The sequence below is a fragment of the Rattus norvegicus genome, chromosome 15 (assembly GCF_021556685.1).
Source record: "Rattus norvegicus strain SHRSP/BbbUtx chromosome 15, alternate assembly SHRSP_T2T, whole genome shotgun sequence".
NCBI classification, from domain to species: domain Eukaryota; kingdom Metazoa; phylum Chordata; class Mammalia; order Rodentia; family Muridae; genus Rattus; species Rattus norvegicus.
Genome location: NC_141548.1, coordinates 3,916,839 through 3,937,442, shown reverse-complemented (window position 1 = coordinate 3,937,442; position 20,604 = coordinate 3,916,839). Strand labels below are relative to the sequence as shown.

Here is a 20,604-nt window from a genome sequence, read left to right as displayed (position 1 = left end):
TTTTAATGCCTAAGTTGTTGAAATGTGCATCTCAGCTTTTAGTGAATAGGCTCTCAAGCAAAACTAGGCTAGTTGGGGTTTTCTTTTGAGACAAGTCTCAATTATTTGGCCCTGATTGTCCTGGAACACAATATGCAGACCAGGCTGGCTTTGAAAGAACAAGAGATCCTCCCACCTCTGCCTTCCCAGTGCTGAGTCTAAAAGTACGTGACACCACATCCAGCCTCCTTTGATTCCTTAAACTCTAGTAGTTTTCTCAATAGGGTAAACTATTTAAACGTGGCTTTTAATGCCTTGGTAAACATATTTCTGAGTACTTTTAAGAGACTGTCTCCAAATTTAAATTCCAACTACTCATTTATGTAAAAGTCCCTGAGACAGGAACACTGATGCTTATTTCCAAATATAGACCACGTACTAATGTTATTCTGTGCATTTCTGTGTCTGACAGGCCCTCAGTCACATGGGTCTACAAAACCTCAAAGCAGAGGTGGACCCATCTCTAGAACCAGGCAGTGACCACAGAGCAAGTGAGAACTTGCAAGGTTGCAGCAGACTTGGGAACACATGGAGGCTTTCATGCACCAGCCTGAGCACCAGATGACCCAGAGCTCCTACAAACAGCAGCGTGGTCCATCGAGAGCCATCTTGGAGCACATGTCTGAGAACCACCACAGTATCTGCCAAAGACTGCACGGGAAGCTGTTCTGTGTCCAGTTCCTGCCTTCTTTTAGCTCTCATTCCATGGGGCAGTAAAGATTGTACCCAAAGACTTGACAATGAAAAACCACCCCAAATCACTGCTCATGTTGTCTGTAACCAATCACCTGTTCAATTCTAGTACGATTCAGTGAGATTGCATACACACAAATGATTCAGATCACTGAGTTCAGAATATTTCTGCTTATATTAATTTCTGGAGGCTTGTACTCAGTTTTAACATATTTTTAGGAGAAAGTGCTGCCAACAATCTGAGATATTCATCAAATAAATGTCATTCCTAAACTTTAAGTTCTTTATTGTTTTCATTTTTATATGTATGAATGGCTGGGAGGAGCACACACACACACATGGTCAGAGAAGAACTTTCAGGAGTCAGTTCCAAGGCTGAACTACGATCAACAGACTGGGGGTGGGGGGTGTGTGGTACGTGCCTTTTCCTGATGAATAATCTTGCTAGCCAATCTGTCTCTTTAAAAAGCAGAATGAAGTCAAGGTACTGTGTAAACTGTTTCTTTCCTAGGTCAGACATACGTGCCAGCCTTACATCAGGGTCTTTGTGTGCCCGTGTGTGCAGGCAGAGACGACTGGGTGCTCTTCCTAATTGTTTTTCCATCTCGGTCTGAGAGAGGATCTCCCACTGAACTTGGAGATCTTCATCTGTGTGCCAAGGCAGCTTTGTTTTGCTTCGTTCTTTTCCAGTGGTAGGGATCCAAACTCAGCCTTCATGTTTATGAGCTCTTTACCACCAAGAGCAGTGGAGCTGGAGAACACCAGCTTTTCCAGCGCACAGAGAACACAGCAATGGTGGTTAACTATGGCTTGAGTCTGTCTTACTAAAATGCCACTGTTGCCTTAATTATCACGCCACTTTGACATTACTGACTTTCAAAGTGGCTAAATTCAAATGGTTGTCCACTAGAGGTGACTTAAATCATTCCAAGTTCTTATGCCATGAAATAGATGTTTCAAATAACCCACCCTGAGTTATATTTTAATAGTTCTAATCAAAAACTCAATGTGTAATGTGTTCACCTTAAATTATAACACTCAATGGGAAGACTTGAAGAGTCACTGCAAATACACCACAACCACGCAAAATGTAAATGAAAACTTCTCATCAATCTGTACAAGGAATAGTTCTCAGATCTGCACGTGTGGTCTTTCTGAGCAGCTATAACTCAGTACCGTCAGATCACTTAGCCCAGTTCCTTACCCGTTTGTGTATGTCCCCTAAAAGCTAGTCAGTATTCATCTTCAAAAAAACCTGAGTGAAGGTCTACAATAGCAAATCGCAGGCTGGCCAGAGCTACTCACTGAGACTCGTCTAAGCCAAACAAAAAAATCAAAACACATAAAACCCACTAGACTTAGTACATGCAATTTAATGAGTTTGGATCGCCCTCTTGCAGATGAAAAGTTCAGACAAGGCCAATGAAATGCCTAACCCTGTGTCCTGCAAAGACAGGACTGTGACATCTATCTGTGCCAAAGCCAGCTTGTCTGTGCGATGCTAACTAGATTACTTAAGTCCTTTAAACACTTTGTTATAGACCAATGGGGTCATTTAAATAATCCACCAGACCTTTGTCATTGTTTCTTTATTTAGCCATATACAATCTTACAAAAAAAGTTAGCAAGAATATGAATACACATGTCTGCTACTGCAAGGACAGAAGACAAACCCTAACAGTAGAACCAGAAAAGAAGATCTGTGTAGGATTAAGACCAGAGCACACTGGCATTTATTTAGAGGACAGTTGTTCAGCAAGTGTTCTGAGGGTGTTCTCCATAGGAATCTCTTCATTACACGCACATCAGTAAGAACAGTCCACAGAAACCTGTATTCTAGATAGAGCTCTTTGGGCACAAGGTCCACGGAAGCAAATGTCAAACCCACCCTCCCAACCATCACACCACAACCCTTCACACGAAGCCCTCACACAGTGTTAGGTGACTTCTAGAAACTACTAAGACCAGATTGATGAATCCTGCTTGGCTTAGGCAGGACAAACAACTTCTCTCAAAGGTTACATTAGTGGCTGCCTTTACCTTGTGTACACCGTACACTGACATAGGGCCCGTGAAGAGGAAACTCCATTACTTCTTCTCCTTCCTGAGTGCTGCTCTCTTCCCTCCTTTGGAAGGTTTGCAGTATTTTGCCTCCATCTGAGCCAGAAAACTGTCCATTTCCTTTTGCCGATCCTTCTGTCTGCTCTATTTGATAAGTTAAAATACAGCTTTCAAAATGCAACACTGTCCGCTGAGACACAGTATTTATTTATTCCATCCTTAGGAGGGGCTGGGGTAAAGCACACCAGTGACTAATAATGGGTATGGGCTTCCTCTGTAGTGGGGACAGCTGCGTAACTTGGGGCAGGGTGTGAATTGAATTCACTGAATTGTATATACTCAAAACCCCAAAAGATGCTATAACGTACGTGTAATTGTACTTTAAAAGAAAAACAAAGATAAACCAACTCCAAAAGACATTCCAAACAGCACACACACAATACCCGTGCAGGGCCTGATGCCGCCTTTACCTGGATGAGCGCTTTCAGGCTATCCACTCCTCCTTCCAGCCCCAGCTCCTTCCTGCTCAGCTCTGCTTCTTTGGCTTCTTCCTGAGCCTGAACAGAAGCTTCCATCAGACTCCATGGCAATCAAACAATAACAGATAAAATGTTCTTCCCCTTAAAGAAAATGTGAAGACCCCCTTCCAGAGCTGGAGTTCTATGAACTGCTCAGGGCAAGCAGTCCAATTCCAGTAAGTCCTTCTATTTTATCCCTAATTCTACTTCGGCGTCCCAAACCACGTGACCACACAAAGGAACCTACTAGGTGACCAAAGGGCCACGTAGCTAGGGACAGCTTCAAAATGGACACCAGGTGCCAGGGGCTTAAGGACCTTCATCTGAAACCCCATTTTCTACACAGCACTGGTGGCAGTCTCGTGAGCTGCAGTGACTTAAAGGCTTTCTCTGGAGCTGGATAGCTGGCCCCGCTGAGCTCCTTGATTGTCCAGAGGACACGCCCAGCACCCACACCAGGTTGTCTGTCACTAGCTCCAGGGGATCAACAGCCTCTTCTGGCTCTGTGGACATCCACACTCCTGCACTCGCAAACACAGACGCAAACACATGCAAACACGCACACAACACAAAAATAAAATGTTTTCTGAATAGTCAGAAAAAACATTAGCAAATTCCGTTCTAGCCTTTCCTTATCTGATTTCAAAACTGCCTTCATTTAACAAAATTTGCCAAAATACCACAACAGCTAACAACAATTGTGAGGCCCTAACTCACTGTAGAACTTTCCAAGTAGCAAAGAACGCCATCACCACTGGGAACAGTGATAAATTGGAATAGTTATCCTAGAACAAAACCAAGTTTTGTTATCGTCTCTTAAAATTCAGCCTTCAGACTGTCATTTTTTTTTTTTCATTTTTTTTTTTTTTTTTCGGAGCTGGGGACCGAACCCAGGGCCTTGCGCTCGCTAGGCAAGCGCTCTACCGCTGAGCTAAATCCCCAACTACCAGACTGTCATTTAGAACCCCTCAAACTCTAAGTTTCTCAAACCAAAAGCCTGATAAAATACAGCTGTTCAGTCTTACGTGAGAAAATGATTAACAAGCAGCAGCCTGACTCCAAGCCTGCAACAGGCGTGGCAGTCTTTCCTCTGTAAAGCAGGCCTTAAACTCACCCCAAACACTAAGGTCAATTTTTCTCTTGTTCTAAAAGCTCCAGGTCTTTGCCCTCCCACTTGAGCCACACAAAAGGCAACTCAGGTACCCACCAGACGTCTAACACCTTAAACCGCCAGCGATCCAGGCAGCTCCAATTGTGAGAGCCAAGATGAAGCGACTGTTGCTTTACCAGCACTCCAGGGCATAAGAGCATAAGCACAGGTGTTTGCTAACTCCTCGGCCATCAACCCCACCATCCCTGCTGAAACAGGGACGAACGGTGTGAAGAACCACAAGTCCCAATCCTAAACTGTAGGCAGTTGTGTTCCTCACAGTGGGGACAGGAGAGACCACCCAGTGGTAACACAGAAACTAGAGGTGTCAGATCTCTGGGAGCTAGAGTGTGAGGCCTAGAAGTTGAACTTGGGTCTCTGTAAGAGCAGTAAAGCCCACTGAGCCATCTCTCCAGCCTTTTTGTTTGTGTGTGTGTGTGTTTAAAATAATTATATGTATTCCCAGAATTTTTTTAGTGTGTTTTCTCCTCCTCCTGTTCTGGGCTGTTTTGGAGAATTAGGAACCTCCCACACACTAGACAACCAACACACCACCACTCCACACACCACAGCCTAACCTCAAAAGTGGATCCTCAGTGCTCAAGTACTGGGAGCACCACCCCGCCAGTTTACACTTTTAACAAACACAATCACTGCCATCTTCTCCCTGTTTGCTGCTAACCACGCAAGGCCCACAGCCTTGTAACCAGGCTCCATACAGCAAAGCTACAAACAAGGTCTGCCTCACATGAAGTTTTTCAGAAATCACTTTTGGGTGACTGCAAACAATCCATAAAGTGAAATCATTTTCGGCACAAAATTTCAAAATAAGCAGGGGTTTCTTCCTGATCATCTAGTTGGATCGATGCTGCCGACCAAGCAGTTCGAATTTCAGCAGTCTTTATTTCCATTGTAAAGACACCAAGCCCCCTTTTCTTTGAAGCAGCTGAGCTGTGTTATGAACAACGTTCACTTACCCTTCTTTTCCTTGCGTTCATCTTCTGTTTAGACTCTTTAACGAAGGCATTGTAGGACGGAACCTCTTTGGCATCAATAGCTTTTTGAATGATGTTTCTTATCCTGGGTTCATCTGTGTATTGTACACAAAGCACAGACTCCATGATCTGATCCATGTCGCCCTTGAAGTCCAGATAGGCTTGCTTAATATCGTTTAGCTCTTCTTCGGAGCCTTTGTATGTCTTTTCAAAAGCTTGGATATCTTCTAGCGATATCTAATGACAAAGAAGATTGCTTTAACTTCGCGAATTGTTCTTACGGACTGAATGGTGGGAATTAATCAAAGCCATAAAGCTCTTTACCTTTTTAAAGAGTAATCTCCAATACGCATCCCAGTCTCGGTCTTGGTGGAGGCCAGCAGAGTCTTCGTCCACTGTCCCCTGTTCATCGTACACTGCTTTCTGCTCCTTGTCACTCAGAACCGCGTACACTCTCCCCAAGATCTGCAAGCAGAACATCCAAAAGTCACCCTGAGCCTCCCACTGAAACAGGGAAGCTAGAAAAGCTTAAAAATGCCAGGCCGAGGATCAGCAGCGCGCTGTCCTAGGAACGGGGGCCCCGCGAGAGCACAGGGCCGCGTAGCCGTCCGATCGCGGTCCCACAAACCTGGAAGCGGCGGGTGGCGTCCTCTTTCTGGTCCTCCTTTACTCTGTCGGGGTGCACTTGCAGGGACACCTTGTGGTAGCCGCGTCGGACTTCGCCGTCGGAAGCCTCGCGCCGCACGCCCAGCACCTGGTAGAGGTCGGCGGTGCCAAACACCTGCTCGCACAGCTCCAGCAGCCCCATCCCGGGGAAGAGGCTGCTCCGCAAACCCCGCGAAGCTTTACCCACAGCCTCTCCGCCGGCCCGCCGCCTTTTCCCGCCCAAATAGCTCTGGGCGCCTGCGTCACAGGAGGAGCGCCGGGGGCGGGGCCAGCCGCGCGTTACGGCAGTTTACGGCAGCGCAAAGCGGCCTCGCTCTCGCCCGTGAAGTAAAATTCGGCCTGCAGCATGGGGATGGTGGCGTCTTCTGCAGCGGAGGCACACCCTCCCTCCGCCCCTGCCCTCCACAACTACTCTTCCTCCCTGTCCCCTGCACAGAAGCTCAATGACACATGAAAGTACACAACAGATCGAAAGTTTTCCCAACAGAGAGCCGTTACTCGGGCTGGCGAGGATGTTCAGCGGGTTGGAGTGATTGCCGCCATACCTGAAGACCTCTGGGACCATACAGTGGAAGGAGAGAACAGACTCCAACAAGCTGTCTTTTGGCCTATACACACACATGAAAAGTAAGGAAAATGTAATACAAAATAAAGTCATGTACCAAAGTTGGGAAATTTAGCATGTTCAACCTTAAGTTTTGTTTTTTAAGGCGATACTCAGAAGTACAACTAGAGACCCATATGGGTTGAACCCTCAGGTCATGCAGAGATAAGCCTGTATCACACAAAGCACATAAAGCGGGTTGGGGATTTAGCTCAGTGGTAGAGCGCTTGCCTATCAGGCGCAAGGCCCTGGGTTCGGTCCCCAGCTCCGAAAAATAGAAAAGAAAAAAAAAAAACACACACACAAAAAATGCCTTTTATCTCACAGGATGTGTATCTTGGGCAGCACAGAATCAATCCCACTCACCTGCCCCAGTCACCTCACACAACGATAGACCTAATTGCACTGACTCATCCATCATTTTAAATAGTTGTCCTTCCTTGGCTTTTCCCCTCCTCAGATCAGTCCCTCTCTTACTACTTTCAATGTCCCTTCATGCCAGTGAAGGAGAGCCAGCAGCCACACTGGAGAGCGACCTCTGAGTGTACATTACTGAGTAACTATTCTCAGAACCCAGATCAGAGAGGCCAGAGCATTAGCAGGCCCTAGAACACTCTCTATAAACTTAGATGGCATTATCCAGCATGTAGCACCCCATTGTTCTGGGGCATTATGAATCAGATGTTACACTTTATTTCATATAGCCTGTCATATACACCAAACTCATGATCCCTAAAACAATTCTACCACTGACCTTGTTCTGTGTATGATGCATGCACGTTCGTGTGTTGGTTAAAGTGGGCACGTGCATGATGACCTTAGGTGTCAGTCTTTACTTTCTACCTCATTTGAGACAAGATGTCCTGTGTTGTTTTTCCACTCTGCAGCTGGCCTCTGAGTGTCAGGATTCCTTTGTCTCTCTCCACCATGTCCCTGTAGGATGCTGCTACTCCAGACTCTCTGCTTCCTGTCCAGCTATTACATGGGTTCTAGGATTTGAACTCAGTACCTCAGGGCTGAGGTAAAATTAAAGTACTTTTACCCCCTGAGCCATCTTGTAGGCCTCTACCACTGACATTTAAAGTAGACTTTGGGAAAGCTGTCTTATCATTATTCTCCCCTTCATACAGGCAAAAGGAAAATTCTTAGTAGGTAGACATAGAGTGTGAATCCCAAATGGCTCTAAAAGTTTCCTACTCCTGAGGCATACTTCCCTCCTCCCATGAACATGGATATAACTGGACCACAGCTGACATACACCATACACAGCACAGTCTAACACAGTGACCCACAGCTGAGATACACAGTACACAGCACAGTCTAACACAGTGACCCACAGCTGAGATACACCATACACAGCAACAGTCTAACACAGTGACCCACAGCTGACATACACCATACACAGCAACAGTCTAACACAGTGACCTACAGCTGACATACACCATACACAGCAACAGTCTAACACAGTGACCTAAGGCTGACATACACCATACACAGCACAGTCTAACACAGTGACTATGTGAAGGGTCTTGGGTTAGCTTCCTTCTGACTACTCTTTAAAAGGTGGTGCAGTAGGCCTTATTTCCAGCATTCAGCAGGCAGAGGCAGGTGATCTCTCTGGTTCAAGGCTGGCCTGGCATACAAAGCAAGTTCTATTATAGAGAAACTAGTGTCAGGAAAGAAAAACAAAACAAAACAAAGGTAAGGCTATTAAAGCCCCCAAACAACTTTTACAAGGAATCTTTGTAAACCTGAGATCATGTGTCAAGGAAACACTATAAATCCCCATTCACACAAGCAATAAACAAGGCGACTGTATTCTTGAACTTTGGGATGATCCCAAGTGTTTAAGGAAACATCTGGGCCACGTATAGAAGCCCTACTTACAATCCCAGCACTCAGGGGACAGTGGCAAGAGGATGGCTACAAGTTCAAGATTAAGCTGGCCTACATATCACATAAAACAAGTGCCACGACAGGCATGGTTGCAGAGCAATACCCTATCTTAAAGAAAACATTTGTTTGTAAAGATTTATTTATGTTATTCATATGAGCACACTGAGTCCACTGTAGCTGTCTTCAGATGCACCAGAAGAGGGCATCAGACCTCATTACAGATGGTTGTGAACCACCATGTGGTTGCTGGGAATTGAACTCAGGACCTCTGGAAGAACAGTCAGTGCTCTTAACCACTGAGCCATCTCTCCAGCCCTAAAGAAAACATTTGAATGGGCCAAAACCACTCTGGCTGAAGACTTTGAAGCAGGAAAGTACTGGATATGAGCAGATTGTAAAGTTGCCCATGTGACCAGGGCCTAACCCAAAGCCCAAACCTCCCTGTACCTACTGAATGTCACAAGGTAAGGCAGGAAAGCTTAGCAGGTATCTACGTCCAGCTCCAACATCAGACAAAGACTAACCTCTGTCTGACCCCAGCTCAGATTATGCTGGAAGATTGAGACTTGGAAAACTTCATTTATTGATCCTCAAACCCAGCACGAACTCGATGCACAAGTTTTATAGGCCCTGGACCTTGCGGCCACAGCTGTGTTCACTGAAGTCAGCTTGCTTCTGTCTCTTGGGGCTCTGAGTCTGCTTTCTGAGATGCTAAGAAGACTTCTCTTGCTCTCTTCCTTCGTAGTCTCTCAGCATTGGTGATCATCATCGGATGCAGCGGGAAAAAGCCAGACAGACCTAAAAGCAACAGGAATTTCATTATAGTGTGGCACTTGCCAATTCTTCCCAAGAATCTGCTTCCCAGAACTGAGACCCAACACCTGACCCACAGCAGAGACAAGAAATAGACTCTTGGCTTGCCATGCTCACTGTCTACTTCCCAACAGGGTTCTACGAATGAATGAATGAATGAATGAATGAATGAATGAATGAATGAATGAATGAGAGAGAAAGAACTGACAGACAACCAAGACACATTTCTTTCTTCCTTTCTTTTTTTTTTTGGTTCTTTTTTTCGGAGCTGGGGACCGAACCCAGGGCCTTGCGCTTCCTAGGTAAGCGCTCTACCACTGAGCTAAATCCCCAGCCCCATCATTTATTTCATGTATGAATACACTGTAGCTGTCTTCAGACACACCAGAAGAGGGCATCAGATCCCATTGCAGATGGTTGTGAGCCACCATGTGGTTGTTGGGATTTGAACTCAGGACCTCTGGAAGAGCAGTCAGTGCTCTTAACCTCTGAGCCATCTCTCCAGCCCTTTCTTTCTTTCTTCCTTTCTTTCTTCCTTTCTTTCTTTCTTTCTTTCTTTTTTTGCACAAAATCCTAGTCCATGTCTTCTAAAGGAGTTCACAAAGGGGGTCTCTAGATTTAAAAATGGCAATTATATAAGTTCACCTTCCACTCCTGTCTAGAGTAGCTTGGATGGAAATTAAAAACCCTTCTTCTTTTCCATTATTCCAGAGTTGACCACAGTATAAAATCTCTTAAATTATCTAAGCTCGGAGCTGGTTTACCTAAAAGTTTCTCCATGGGCTTAGAGAGCTGAGCCCCACAGCCAATCCAGTGCCGGATCCGGTCCAGGTTGAGAGCAACTAGCTTTTCTCCATGACTGTTAGGTAGTGGATCATAGGAGCCCAACTGCTCCACAAATCGGCCATCCCTGGGACACTTGTTGTGAGCAGCCACAATGCGGTAAAAAGGCCGGTTGGTGCAGCCACCCAAAGCAAGGCGTATGGTTAGGTGGCCGCCGTGGTAGGCTTTGCAGAAAAAGGTTGCTGTGGAGAAACAGCTAGTTAGGACGCAGAAACAGAAGACTCGGTTCATGTAAGGTAAAAAAGCACAACTCCTCCTTCTACTGCAATGTTCTCAATTCCAATCTACGCCATCCTCCATCCAGCTTAGATACAATCTTGTTTGGGAAACTCCTCTTAACCACGCCAGACAAGACAGACCTCCTTTTTTCCAAATCCTGGTAACGCAGACCTGCTGCTGTTGGGGGCCTCTTTACCTTCAGAGACTCCATCTTGTATATTAGTCTCCACTTTGTACTAAGATAAATTCCAACAAACAGCTGAATTCCCAGAAATGGCTTCTGGCCTAGGTGTCCCATATGAACTTAGACCACAATACCCCACCCTATGCCTTGTCGGTTAGCACCCAGTAGTGACTGAAACCCCAGCCTCTACATAGGCTCTGATTGGCTGGCCTCAATCCAGGCCAAGTTATTAAGAAAGCCATCTGAGGTACTTGACCAGTAGAAACCTACTTAAAATGCCAGGCAGGAAAAACCTGGCATGTACCCTATTGGTTGCCCCTAGCCCACCTAATTTGTGGGTTTTATGTTTTAAAAGGCTGCCCTGTCTTGTCCCCCGGTCTCCCTGAAATATCAGCTTTTTGAATAAAACTTTTGCTGGTTCGAACTTGGTTTTCATTGTGGATTATTTTCCAAATTCTCAGACCTTAACACCACTTACTTAGCTGTGACCTTGTCCTACCCTTAGGTGCCTCCACTGCAAAACGATTTCTACTTGTGGTGGATGGGGGGGCGGGGGAGGGAGATGCTGTGCATGGCAACTCACTCCTTTAATCACAGCACATTTGGGAGGCAAAGACAAACTAGGAAGGAGTTCGAAGCCAGCCTGTCTTTACATTGCGAGTTCCAGCCCAGACAATGAGACCATCGCTAAAAGCAAAACGGACTGAGAAGCAGATCCACTGGATGGCAGCGTGGCCGTGCCTAGCCCGGGTGGCCGCAGTCCACACCCGCCCGGAAGCCCCGCGCACTCACTGAGGTGGACCATGGCGCTCCGGTGAGTCGCTTTCCGGCTGTCCCCCTGCACAGAGCGGCTCCACGGAGCCTAAAGACTGAAAGAGCGCCCCCAAGCGGCCGCGCAGGTACTCGCCGCAACGTCGGCATCACACCAGAGCCGGAAAGCCCTCTGCGGAAGCAGCGGCCGATCGGCCCGCCCCTTCCGCTTTCTCCTCCAATGCGTACGGGCGTACGGCAAGGCACCGGTGACTGTTCGTTGACTGCTGCGGAAGAGGCGTGTCTGTAGGCGGGGGCTGCTGGCGGTCTTTAGCTTAAGTTCCTGTGGTGGTGCGGACATTCTCGGTCCTGTCCACTGGGGTGCTGGTTACCCTGCAAGTACGTCTCTCCTGCGACACTTCCCACGCCCTCGGAATATCCTCTGTTCTCTTACCCAGGGAAACAGCACAGTTGTATTCTAGGCCCACCTTTGAAGATGTTGCCTTAATTCCCAAGCCCCAGCTGGGAACTAAAGCTGGTCAAGAGCCTTGGCAATTGCGCACCTCCAGGGGATTACCTCCAGGGTGGTCAGATAAACTTTCATCAGAAATTCTAATAGTCACACCATTGATTATGCAATATACCACCCACGAATAGTGTCTATTAATTGTTACATAATTACATAAGAGCATATAATGTGCTACACATACGACTCCAGAAACGATGAATTTTGAGTTTTTGGGTTTTTTTAATGTGATCTAACAGCCAACAAACAAAGGGTGGGAGGGATGGGCGGGTTTCATCTGGTGACAATTTGGGAAGGAGAGAGGCTTGGGGTTCTATATTAAATATCCACTTGTAAGAACGTCAGAAAGATGGATTTCCAAAGCCAACCATTTCCTGTACACTGTGGATTTCTTCAAGCAGAGCCTGGTCTTTCAGTTTCAGCTGCAGAAACAAGGCAGGAAGAAGTCATGTCCAACACACTATGTAACTCTGAAGACCTCTAATTTATGAGGCTCCAGATTTGCAGGGATGGAATGGGCCTCTCCTCTATTCTCAACACTGGGAGCTCTCAGGAAGAATTAGAGTGTATTGGCTCCATGGGTAAAAATCCATCAAGCACTGAGCGCTCCCACAGTCTGTACACGCTCAGAAGGGCAATCTCCCGTCTCACCTTTACTGTGTACTTATAAGCCTGCTCAGCTTCTAGTTGTCGTCCAACCTGAAAGAAAAGAAAAGTGAGTAAGTGATCACTAAGCACACATCTATCTCGAGGAACCGCCCAGGAGGGACACTTCCTTTGTCATCAGTACAATGACAGGTCTGGATCTCCCCCGACTTCCTTTCTCAGTGGGACCCCTGAGAGGGCTCTGTGAAGGGACACTAAGGAACACTTACCTTCAGGCAGACCAGAGCCAGATAGGCCCACACCTCCGCGTTGCAGTTATTCAATGCATTGGCTTCAGACAGAGCATCCTCAGCTTCAGTGAGCTCCTCCAGCTTGGCAGAGGGGGAGAGTCAGGAGAGACAGTCCAAAGTAGTTTTCACTTAAGTCAACTAGAGTTCTTAGTATTTCTTCTAGGCTCTGCCCCACAGTTCCCTGGCAATAGCCAATATGCCTGGTTTACTATAAAAGGGGCCCCCCTCTTTGACCCTCTCATCTCTCTTACTCTCTCTGTCCCGTCTCTCTCAGACCTCATCCTTCCTCTCTTCCCACCCCCTCTCTCTCCACATGTTCCTGGCTGGTATTCCCTCTCTTCTCTCTCTTCTGTCTCTGTCTCTGTCTCTGTGTGTCTCTGTCTCTGTGTGTGTCTCTGTCTCTGTGTGTGTGTGTGTGTGTGTGTGTGTCTCACCTTTGTCTCTACTCCCTTTTCAACTCCCCTTCCCATGCCCTAAATAAACTCTATTCCATAGTGTACCCATTATGTGGCTAGCACCTCAGGGGAAGGGATGCCTCAGCATGGGCCCCAAGAGCACCCCCTCCCACCTCACCATATCGTGCCTCTACCAAAGCATATCCTGTCCTCTTTCTTTTTTATAAAACACAGCAAGAGTCAGCTTAGCTGACTCTGCTATCCGACCAACAGATGTCCACCCATGACCTGTACTAGTGCTTTTCAAAACACACCTCAAAATCCACCAGTGTTTCTGAATTCCTATGTAGCATATATTGTATACATTCTGTATAATTATGTAACTATAATAGACAGTATTTGTGGGTGGGTATATGATAGGTATATATCCCCTCCAATTTTTGTTTGATTTACTTTTGTTTTTTAAATTACTTAAGAGACTGCGTCTCCCTGTTAGTGAAACTCACAGGATTGGCCTGAAACATATGTATTTCAGGCTGGCCTTGAACCTGAAACTATCCCCCTTCCTCAGCTGATCGGGCATTGGGGTTATATTTATGAGCCACCAAGCCTAGACATCTTTTTCTTCTGTTCTAGAAGAACAGTGAGTTTCTAAGGCTGTGAAGAGATGAAGTGCGGCCTTCCAGCCGTGCCCATGTTTTGACTCGGGTTTGCTGAAGATGGGCTCTCTGCTCAGAAATGTACTTGATGCCGAGAATAAAAGTAGGTTGTACGTCTACAGCCCCTGCCCCCAGAGACCTCACTGGCAGATATGTAACCACAGGTAATAAAAAATCAAGTGCATGAACAGTTTTACAAAATAAATATTTCTGAAGCAAAAGTACATGTATGGTCTGGAGGTGAGACAGAGCAATGGTATCAGGTCTGCCAGAAGACTGGAGAATTGCCTCAGAGAGAAACATCACTGAGACGAACCATGAGGGAGAAGTAGGGGCACAAGGGCAAGAACAGTAAAGGTGTGGGTGTGACAGATGGATGGACGGATGGACGGATGGAGTACATGCACATAAAACCACCCTTTGCAGGGGGTGGGGCAGACAGGGTCTCCCTGTAGCCCTGGCTGACCTGGAACTCGCTGTATAGACTAGGCTGGCCTTGGCTTCATAGAGAACCCCCCACCTCTGCCTTCTGAATGATGGGAACGAAGGCCAGTTTACAGCTCTGAAGGCGGTGCCCCCAGCCTCAGGCAGGGACTCTGGAAACATGACAGATGTCAAGAACATCATGACTTAGGTGGAAAATCCTGTGTCTGTAATACCAGTTTGGGCAGGTAAGGGAGAAAGCTCGGGAGGTCAATGTTATCTTTGGCTATCTAGTGAGTCTGAGACCACCCTGGGTATGCGAGAACGCCATGTTTTGTACTGGGCAAGACAGGAATTAGATTCCAGTCTGACCATGCTAACAGATTTGCAGATGAAATGTCTCATGGCTACCTTTGCCTTGAATGGCTCCAGAGGGCAATACTAGGGCAAGGATGAAGACAGTGAGGGTCTAAGGTTAGTGACTGCCATATCAGGGTGGCAGTGATGTGGAAGGCATTTCCTTCTCTTTACAACTAAGGACATTGTCAAACTGTCCTTGAGATGGGGTTATTTTTAGTCTCCTAAGGGTCTCTGTTCATGCACAACCTTGAAAGAGTTTTTTTCATTAGAGCTGACTGCCATCCCACCACACACCCCCACAATACACTTGGAGGGCCACCAGGCCGAGCCTTGGCTGTCTTACCCGGTAACAGGCGATTCCTAGTCCAAGCCAAGTGAGGCACGAAGGCGATCTCTTACAGGCTTGCATGTATGTTCTCTTTGCGTTATCATACTGGCAAAAGAAAGTAGCGATAAGCTTCAAACACCGTGTTGCTAAGGTAACCATGAGCTTCTCGACGGGTTTGCTCCAGAATAATCTGAAACTGAGTGAGTCCTCAGATGATATTTTCATGAGTAAAGGAGCTGTTGCAAGGGGACGGGGAGAGATGAGGGAGCTAATGAAAGGTTGCACTTCACCTGGAAATGGGTCCAAGGATTCAGGAGGGACTCGCGCTGACATCTTGGGCAAGCACAGCAGTTACTGGAATTCTGTCTAGACCGTATGGATCACATCTTTTCACTTAAAAGTGGCACCATGTGGTGGGGAGGGCAGACACCAAGATCTCTGGTTCCCCTATCAGAAAAGTCTTAACAGTGCCACAGAAGACATTGAGAAAAATTCAAAAATCAAGCTTTCACCCAGATGCAATGCCCATATTTCTAGCTGCTCGGTTTCTAAGAGTTGAGGGTGATCTGAGTCCAGAAGTTCAAGGGCAGTCTTATAATAACCATCCTTTCCGTTTACTGTGGGTGAGGATATGACAGGGTCTCATAGCCCAGACTGACCTCGACCTTGCTGTGTAGCCCAGGATGCCCTTCAACAGCTGATTCTCTAACGCCTACCTCCTGAAAGCTGGAATTTCGGGGATGTGCCACCACACCCAGTTTTATGCGTTCTGAGCTCGAGCAATCTTGTGACCTAAGCCTCCTGAGCTCACACACTACCACATGCAGCAAGACCCCCGTCTCTTTCCAAAGTGAAACTTCCAAAACAGGTAGGACCCGGTGGCTTATTTTTCCTCTAGTACCTGCAGCTGGTCCTGAGGTTTCAGCCTAAAAACTGGTTGCCTAGTAACCACGAGGTCAGTAGTGCCTTGAAGATGGCAGTTTGCACTGACATTGGAAAGAGAGTCCTGATTTACTTCACTGCAGTAGGGCTGTGATTTCTCTCTGACCTGGATTAGCCTTCCGGTGCACAACCGCCACTTATGGGTGGAAAAGGGAAGGGAGACAAAGACAAGTCAGGGTCAAAACGCCTGTGGCAGAACAGTGGCAACTCTTAGGTGGGTCCACGTGGTTTGTTCTCCTATTACCAAAAAAAAAAAGGAAGTGTGGTAGCACCAGAGTGCACACATAGCACATATATTATAGATGTTGATAGTGCACACATAGCACATATATTATAGATGTGATAGTGCACACATAGCACATATATTATAGATGTTGATAGTGCACACATAGCACATATATTATAGATGTTGATAGTGCACACATAGCACATATATTATAGATGTTGATAGTGCACACATAGCACATATATTATAGATGTTGATAGTGCACACATAGCACATATATTATAGATGTTGATAGTGCACACATAGCACATATATTATAGATGTGATAGTGCATACACAGCACATATATTATAGATGTGATAGTGCACACATAGCACATATATTATAGATGTGATAGTGCATACATAGCACATATATTATAGATGTTGATAGTGCATACATAGCACATATATTATAGATGTTGATAGTGCATACATAGCACATATATTATAGATGTGATAGTGCATACATAGCACATATATTATAGATGTTGATAGTGCATACATAGCACATATATTATAGATGTGATAGTGCATACACAGCACATATATTATAGATGTGATAGTGCACACATAGCACATATATTATAGATGTGATAGTGCATACATAGCACATATAGATGTGATAGTGCAGATATAGCACATGTATTATAGATGTTGATAGTGCATACATAACACATATATTATAGATGTGATAGTGCATACATAGCACATATATTATAGATGTGATAGTGCACACATAGCACATATATTATAGATGTGATAGTGCATACATAGCACATATATTATAGATGTTGATAGTGAGTGGAAGTAGAAGTCTGACGTGCCGGCAGAGCTTAACAGACCGATGTCTATAAAGATAAAGTGCTCTAGTAAGTCTCACAGGATGCTCATATTCTCGCTAACGTGTGCGCTACAGGAGTTCTGGGTTAAAATCCTGGTTTGACAAGCTGCCGGCTTATTAGCAGGCATTACTAGAAGTGTGATTTGTCTTTATAGTTAGAAGAAGAAAATACAGATTTTGCCTGAGTCACTCGGGAAGTTCTGCCCTCCATTCACAACGAGTACAGGGAAAAATAGAAGTCTTTAATACCAGACAGGGTGCATACAGACATATACTACAGAAGTAGTCAGTGAGTTGAAGTCTGACGCTCGCGGTAGAGCGGAACAGATAGATGTATGTAGAGCTCTGCAGAAGGCTCATTTCCTCTAACGTGGGCTCCATGGGAATTTTGGGTTGATTTCCTGACATGACAGATTAAAGAAGCCTAAAATAGCTCAGACAGTATTGTTTAGTTTACTTCATTTATTTTAAATTGTTTCAATTTTCAAAACGGGTGTGATTTTGAGTTTTGTGATAATATTATTTCTCTGGTTGCTTTTCCGGTTGCTGATTTGAGACAAGGTTTTGTCTTTGCATTTTTAGAAAAGGTGATTGGGCTCTGGACACAGCTTCCAGAGCTGTGCAGATCAGATTTGACAGAGCAGGACCTCTGGAAGAACTAGAGTCAAGAAAACAAAACAAAAACACAAAATTTCATCCTTTCCAGTCTGTACACCCTACACAGACTGTTACAATCCACACAGATATCGTGAAGATACTAAAACTTTGTTTTAAGATTTATATTTTACAGAATGGACAGCTTTGGTGAGTCTCATCACCAGACGTACTGAACTGACCTGCCTGAACTCCTGCTCTCAGGGACTTTCAGCCGGGTCCAGTCAGGACAGACAGCAGAGACTGCAGCAATTGTTGGTGCGGCCTTCTTAAAGCCAAACAACTTCCCATACCCACCCCCAAGATACCTCAACGCCCATATTCAGCCTGAAGGGTCACCGACCCAGTGTCCTGGACTTCAGGGCCTGAGGGTGGTTGTTCTGAGGCTGTCTTTCTCAGGGATTTAGAAATGGTCAGAATTTAACAGGGAGAAATTAGCTAGAATTGACTGTGCAGCCATAATCTCATCTGGTAGAGATCCTTGTATTTGTTCCTGAGTCGAAATTATAACCTCTTACACTGGTACAGGATTTATCTAATACAAATTTAAAGTTTTTATTGGTACAAATTTCTTATTGATATAAAATTGAAATTAAAACGGTTCCTCTCATATAGACATTGTGCCTATACAACATTTAAGAGTACAAGGCTTAGACACAGCCCTATAACTGCTCTTACAACTGAGCTGAGATGATGAGTTAAGGCCAGATAGCAAATTCATGGCTCTGAGTTTACTGTTAAGGTGTTTTCAAGTTAATTTATTAGAAATAGCTAAGAGTCCAGATTACTCTACATAGAAATCCACAAAACACGTTTAATGTTTGTTCTTTTGTTGTCGAGACATATCTGCTTCTAGCAGCTCCCCTTTTGTGGATTCAAAGAGGAAACTGAGCGTCTCTGCCTCCAGGTGAGGTAATGCACTGTGGCAGGCAGCCCCTGGGCAGCCACTGCCCATTTCATCTACAGACTAATTCTGTCCGGAAAAGGACAAACAGAATACTCGACTGATAATCTCTGCCCAGTCAGAATAACCAGTCCTTCAAAACTCCCTGTTACAAAGGTCAGTCAGATGATCCTAGGCCAGTCTTTAGGAGTGTTGCTAATGGGACTGTACCCGTAAGAGAGTTGTCCCTTCAACTTGTCTCAGTTCGGGAAGCCGTGTTAGACTTCCTATAGTTTCAGATAGTATTGGTCGTCCTCAGATTTCTGACGGGGTTGAAGACTAACTATAGTCTCATAGCCTTCCCAGGCTGTTTAACATTCAAAATATGTATTTAACTGGATGGTTTTCAGATAGTAGACAAGCTAGCCAAGATATAACACCTAGATTTTAAGCCCTTTTTAAGTTAGGATAGATAACAGAATGCACTATTTAACTGGCAAAAATGATGGACTGGGTGTTAGGTGTATTTTATACTTTGTAAATTATAAAATGGTAATGACTATGCTCAGCTTACATTTGCGAGAAAAACTCTGTTTTAAAATTAGACAGAAAGGGTGAGTTGTAGTTGATGTCTATATGCAGATGAGGGCAAGCACAGATGAGGCAAGGCCTGTGATTGGGCAGTGAAAAAGAAAGGTGGGGACAGAGTTTTTGTAAGGTGGGAGAGAGGAAAAAAGGAAGATCCAAGATGGAGGCAGAGAAGGACGACCCAGATCTGTGTGGCCTCAAAGGGCCACCGGTACTTATGAATATTTCATAAGGGATGGATTTTTTTTTATAGGACAATTTGTCTTATCTACATGGACAGTTTACATTAATATTAACTGGTTTAGAGTTTAATGTGTGGGCATTTTGTGGGGTAAGGTTTTACTAATATAAATCTGGTTGCTAATTACAAACTTATTGAGTTTTGATTTTAATGGCTACTGGGAGCTGTGACTATAACCACAGGGGCGGGCAGTGGGACTGTGAGCAGAGGCCACAAGACTGGCGGTCTCTGTATGGAACTGGTGAGGCAGCGACTCGCCTCCGGAACTAGGTGGATGGCGGGATTACTGCAGGGCCCAGAGAGGAGCCAGTGGCAGCATGGAGACTGGCAGCTTAGTGGTTGAGACGCTCTGTTGATTAAGATGAAGGTACCCGCAGATGCCATGTGACCCGGCGGAGCTGGCACCAGCTTGGGACGGTAGATTCATTTTTTAATATTTACTGCTACACTTACTCTCATGTATTTGAAGTTTTCTAGAATAACAAGCCTACCCTGCTCCTCACCTGGTGTAAAGGCGCTGGAGCAATTCCTAAAGATGGCAGAGGGCCACTAGAGTCACGTTACAGTGCCCTATAGAATGGGGCTATCCTAAGCTAGATTAGGCCTAATGCTCTGTATCAAGAAGGAAACTGGAGAAGTCCTTTTGAGTCCCAAGACATGTTTTGTTAGATAAGTCAACCTATTACCTCAAGTAAAATTGCTATTAGTACTAATAAAATATTCATTTATAAAATATGTACTAATAAAATAATATTCATTATATTCATAATAATTTTAGTAGCATGGTGGTCAATAACAGACTCTTATTTCTACCCTAGTTACTGGGTCCGTATTGCTGATCAATGGCTTTGCCACTGGTAGAAAGGTGTCATGATCATGTGGCCCTTTTTAGGGTGGCTAGGAAGCAGGAAAAGTCAAGGAAACATGGGCAAAGAAAGGAATGTTCCTGTCCCTTATCTGTCTGCAAGTCAGAAACTTCACTCAGCTGCTAACATTGGAATCCCCCTTGGAGATGAGCAAGGACGTTAAAAACAGCAGGTGGGGGGCTGGGGATTTAGCTCAGTGGTAGAGCGCTTGCCTAGGAAGCGCAAGGCCCTGGGTTCGGTCCCCAGCTCCGAAAAAAAGAACCAAAAAAAAAAAAAAAAAAACCAGCAGGTGGCTTTTCTTAGA

The 20,604-nt window shown here is 45.3% G+C and overlaps 4 protein-coding genes across 64 annotated transcripts in view; 1 reads left to right on the top strand and 3 right to left on the bottom strand.

Annotated features, from left to right (window-relative positions):
• Fam149b1 (family with sequence similarity 149, member B1) overlaps positions 1-1,011 on the top strand; it is a 37,952-nt gene extending 36,941 nt beyond the window's left edge. For all 18 annotated transcript variants that reach the window (XR_015637911.1, XR_015637905.1, XR_015637903.1 and 15 more), the window contains one exon: positions 452-1,011. Coding sequence is in view for 8 of the 18 variants with exons in the window: in XM_087585125.1 (XP_087441251.1) it covers positions 452-519 (68 nt within the window). In the remaining 10 variants the exon portion in view is untranslated. The remainder of the gene's footprint in view (positions 1-451) is intronic.
• A 1,074-nt stretch (positions 1,012-2,085) lies between these two features.
• Positions 2,086-6,330, bottom strand: Dnajc9 (DnaJ heat shock protein family (Hsp40) member C9). Its single transcript, NM_001108865.2, has 5 exons — positions 6,085-6,330; positions 5,781-5,921; positions 5,439-5,693; positions 3,264-3,350; positions 2,086-2,937 (listed from the first exon to the last, which is right to left on the bottom strand). The coding sequence occupies exons 1-5, from the start codon at positions 6,262-6,264 to the stop codon at positions 2,821-2,823; spliced, it is 780 nt and encodes a 259-aa protein (NP_001102335.1). The 5' UTR covers positions 6,265-6,330; the 3' UTR covers positions 2,086-2,820.
• Positions 6,331-9,176: 2,846 nt separating this feature from the next.
• Mrps16 (mitochondrial ribosomal protein S16) lies at positions 9,177-11,575 on the bottom strand. Its single transcript, NM_001109518.1, has 3 exons — positions 11,474-11,575; positions 10,200-10,460; positions 9,177-9,420 (listed from the first exon to the last, which is right to left on the bottom strand). Exons 1-3 carry the CDS (start codon positions 11,484-11,486, stop codon positions 9,287-9,289), a joined length of 408 nt encoding a protein of 135 aa, NP_001102988.1. The 5' UTR covers positions 11,487-11,575; the 3' UTR covers positions 9,177-9,286.
• A 584-nt stretch (positions 11,576-12,159) lies between these two features.
• Positions 12,160-20,604, bottom strand: part of Cfap70 (cilia and flagella associated protein 70) — a 65,609-nt gene continuing 57,164 nt past the window's right edge. For 30 of the 44 annotated variants that reach the window (XM_087585950.1, XM_087585954.1, XM_087585947.1 and 27 more), the window contains 4 exons: positions 15,034-15,123; positions 12,833-12,934; positions 12,609-12,656; positions 12,160-12,379 (listed from right to left, as the gene is read on the bottom strand). In XM_087585950.1, the coding sequence (XP_087442076.1) occupies positions 12,299-12,379; positions 12,609-12,656; positions 12,833-12,934; positions 15,034-15,123 (321 nt within the window). In that variant the 3' untranslated portion in view covers positions 12,160-12,298. Of the gene's footprint in view, positions 12,380-12,608; positions 12,657-12,832; positions 12,935-15,033; positions 15,124-17,520; positions 17,727-20,604 lie in introns of those variants that run through there. The other 14 variants (XM_087585958.1, XM_087585962.1, XM_087585970.1 and 11 more) reach the window with 2 other exon arrangements.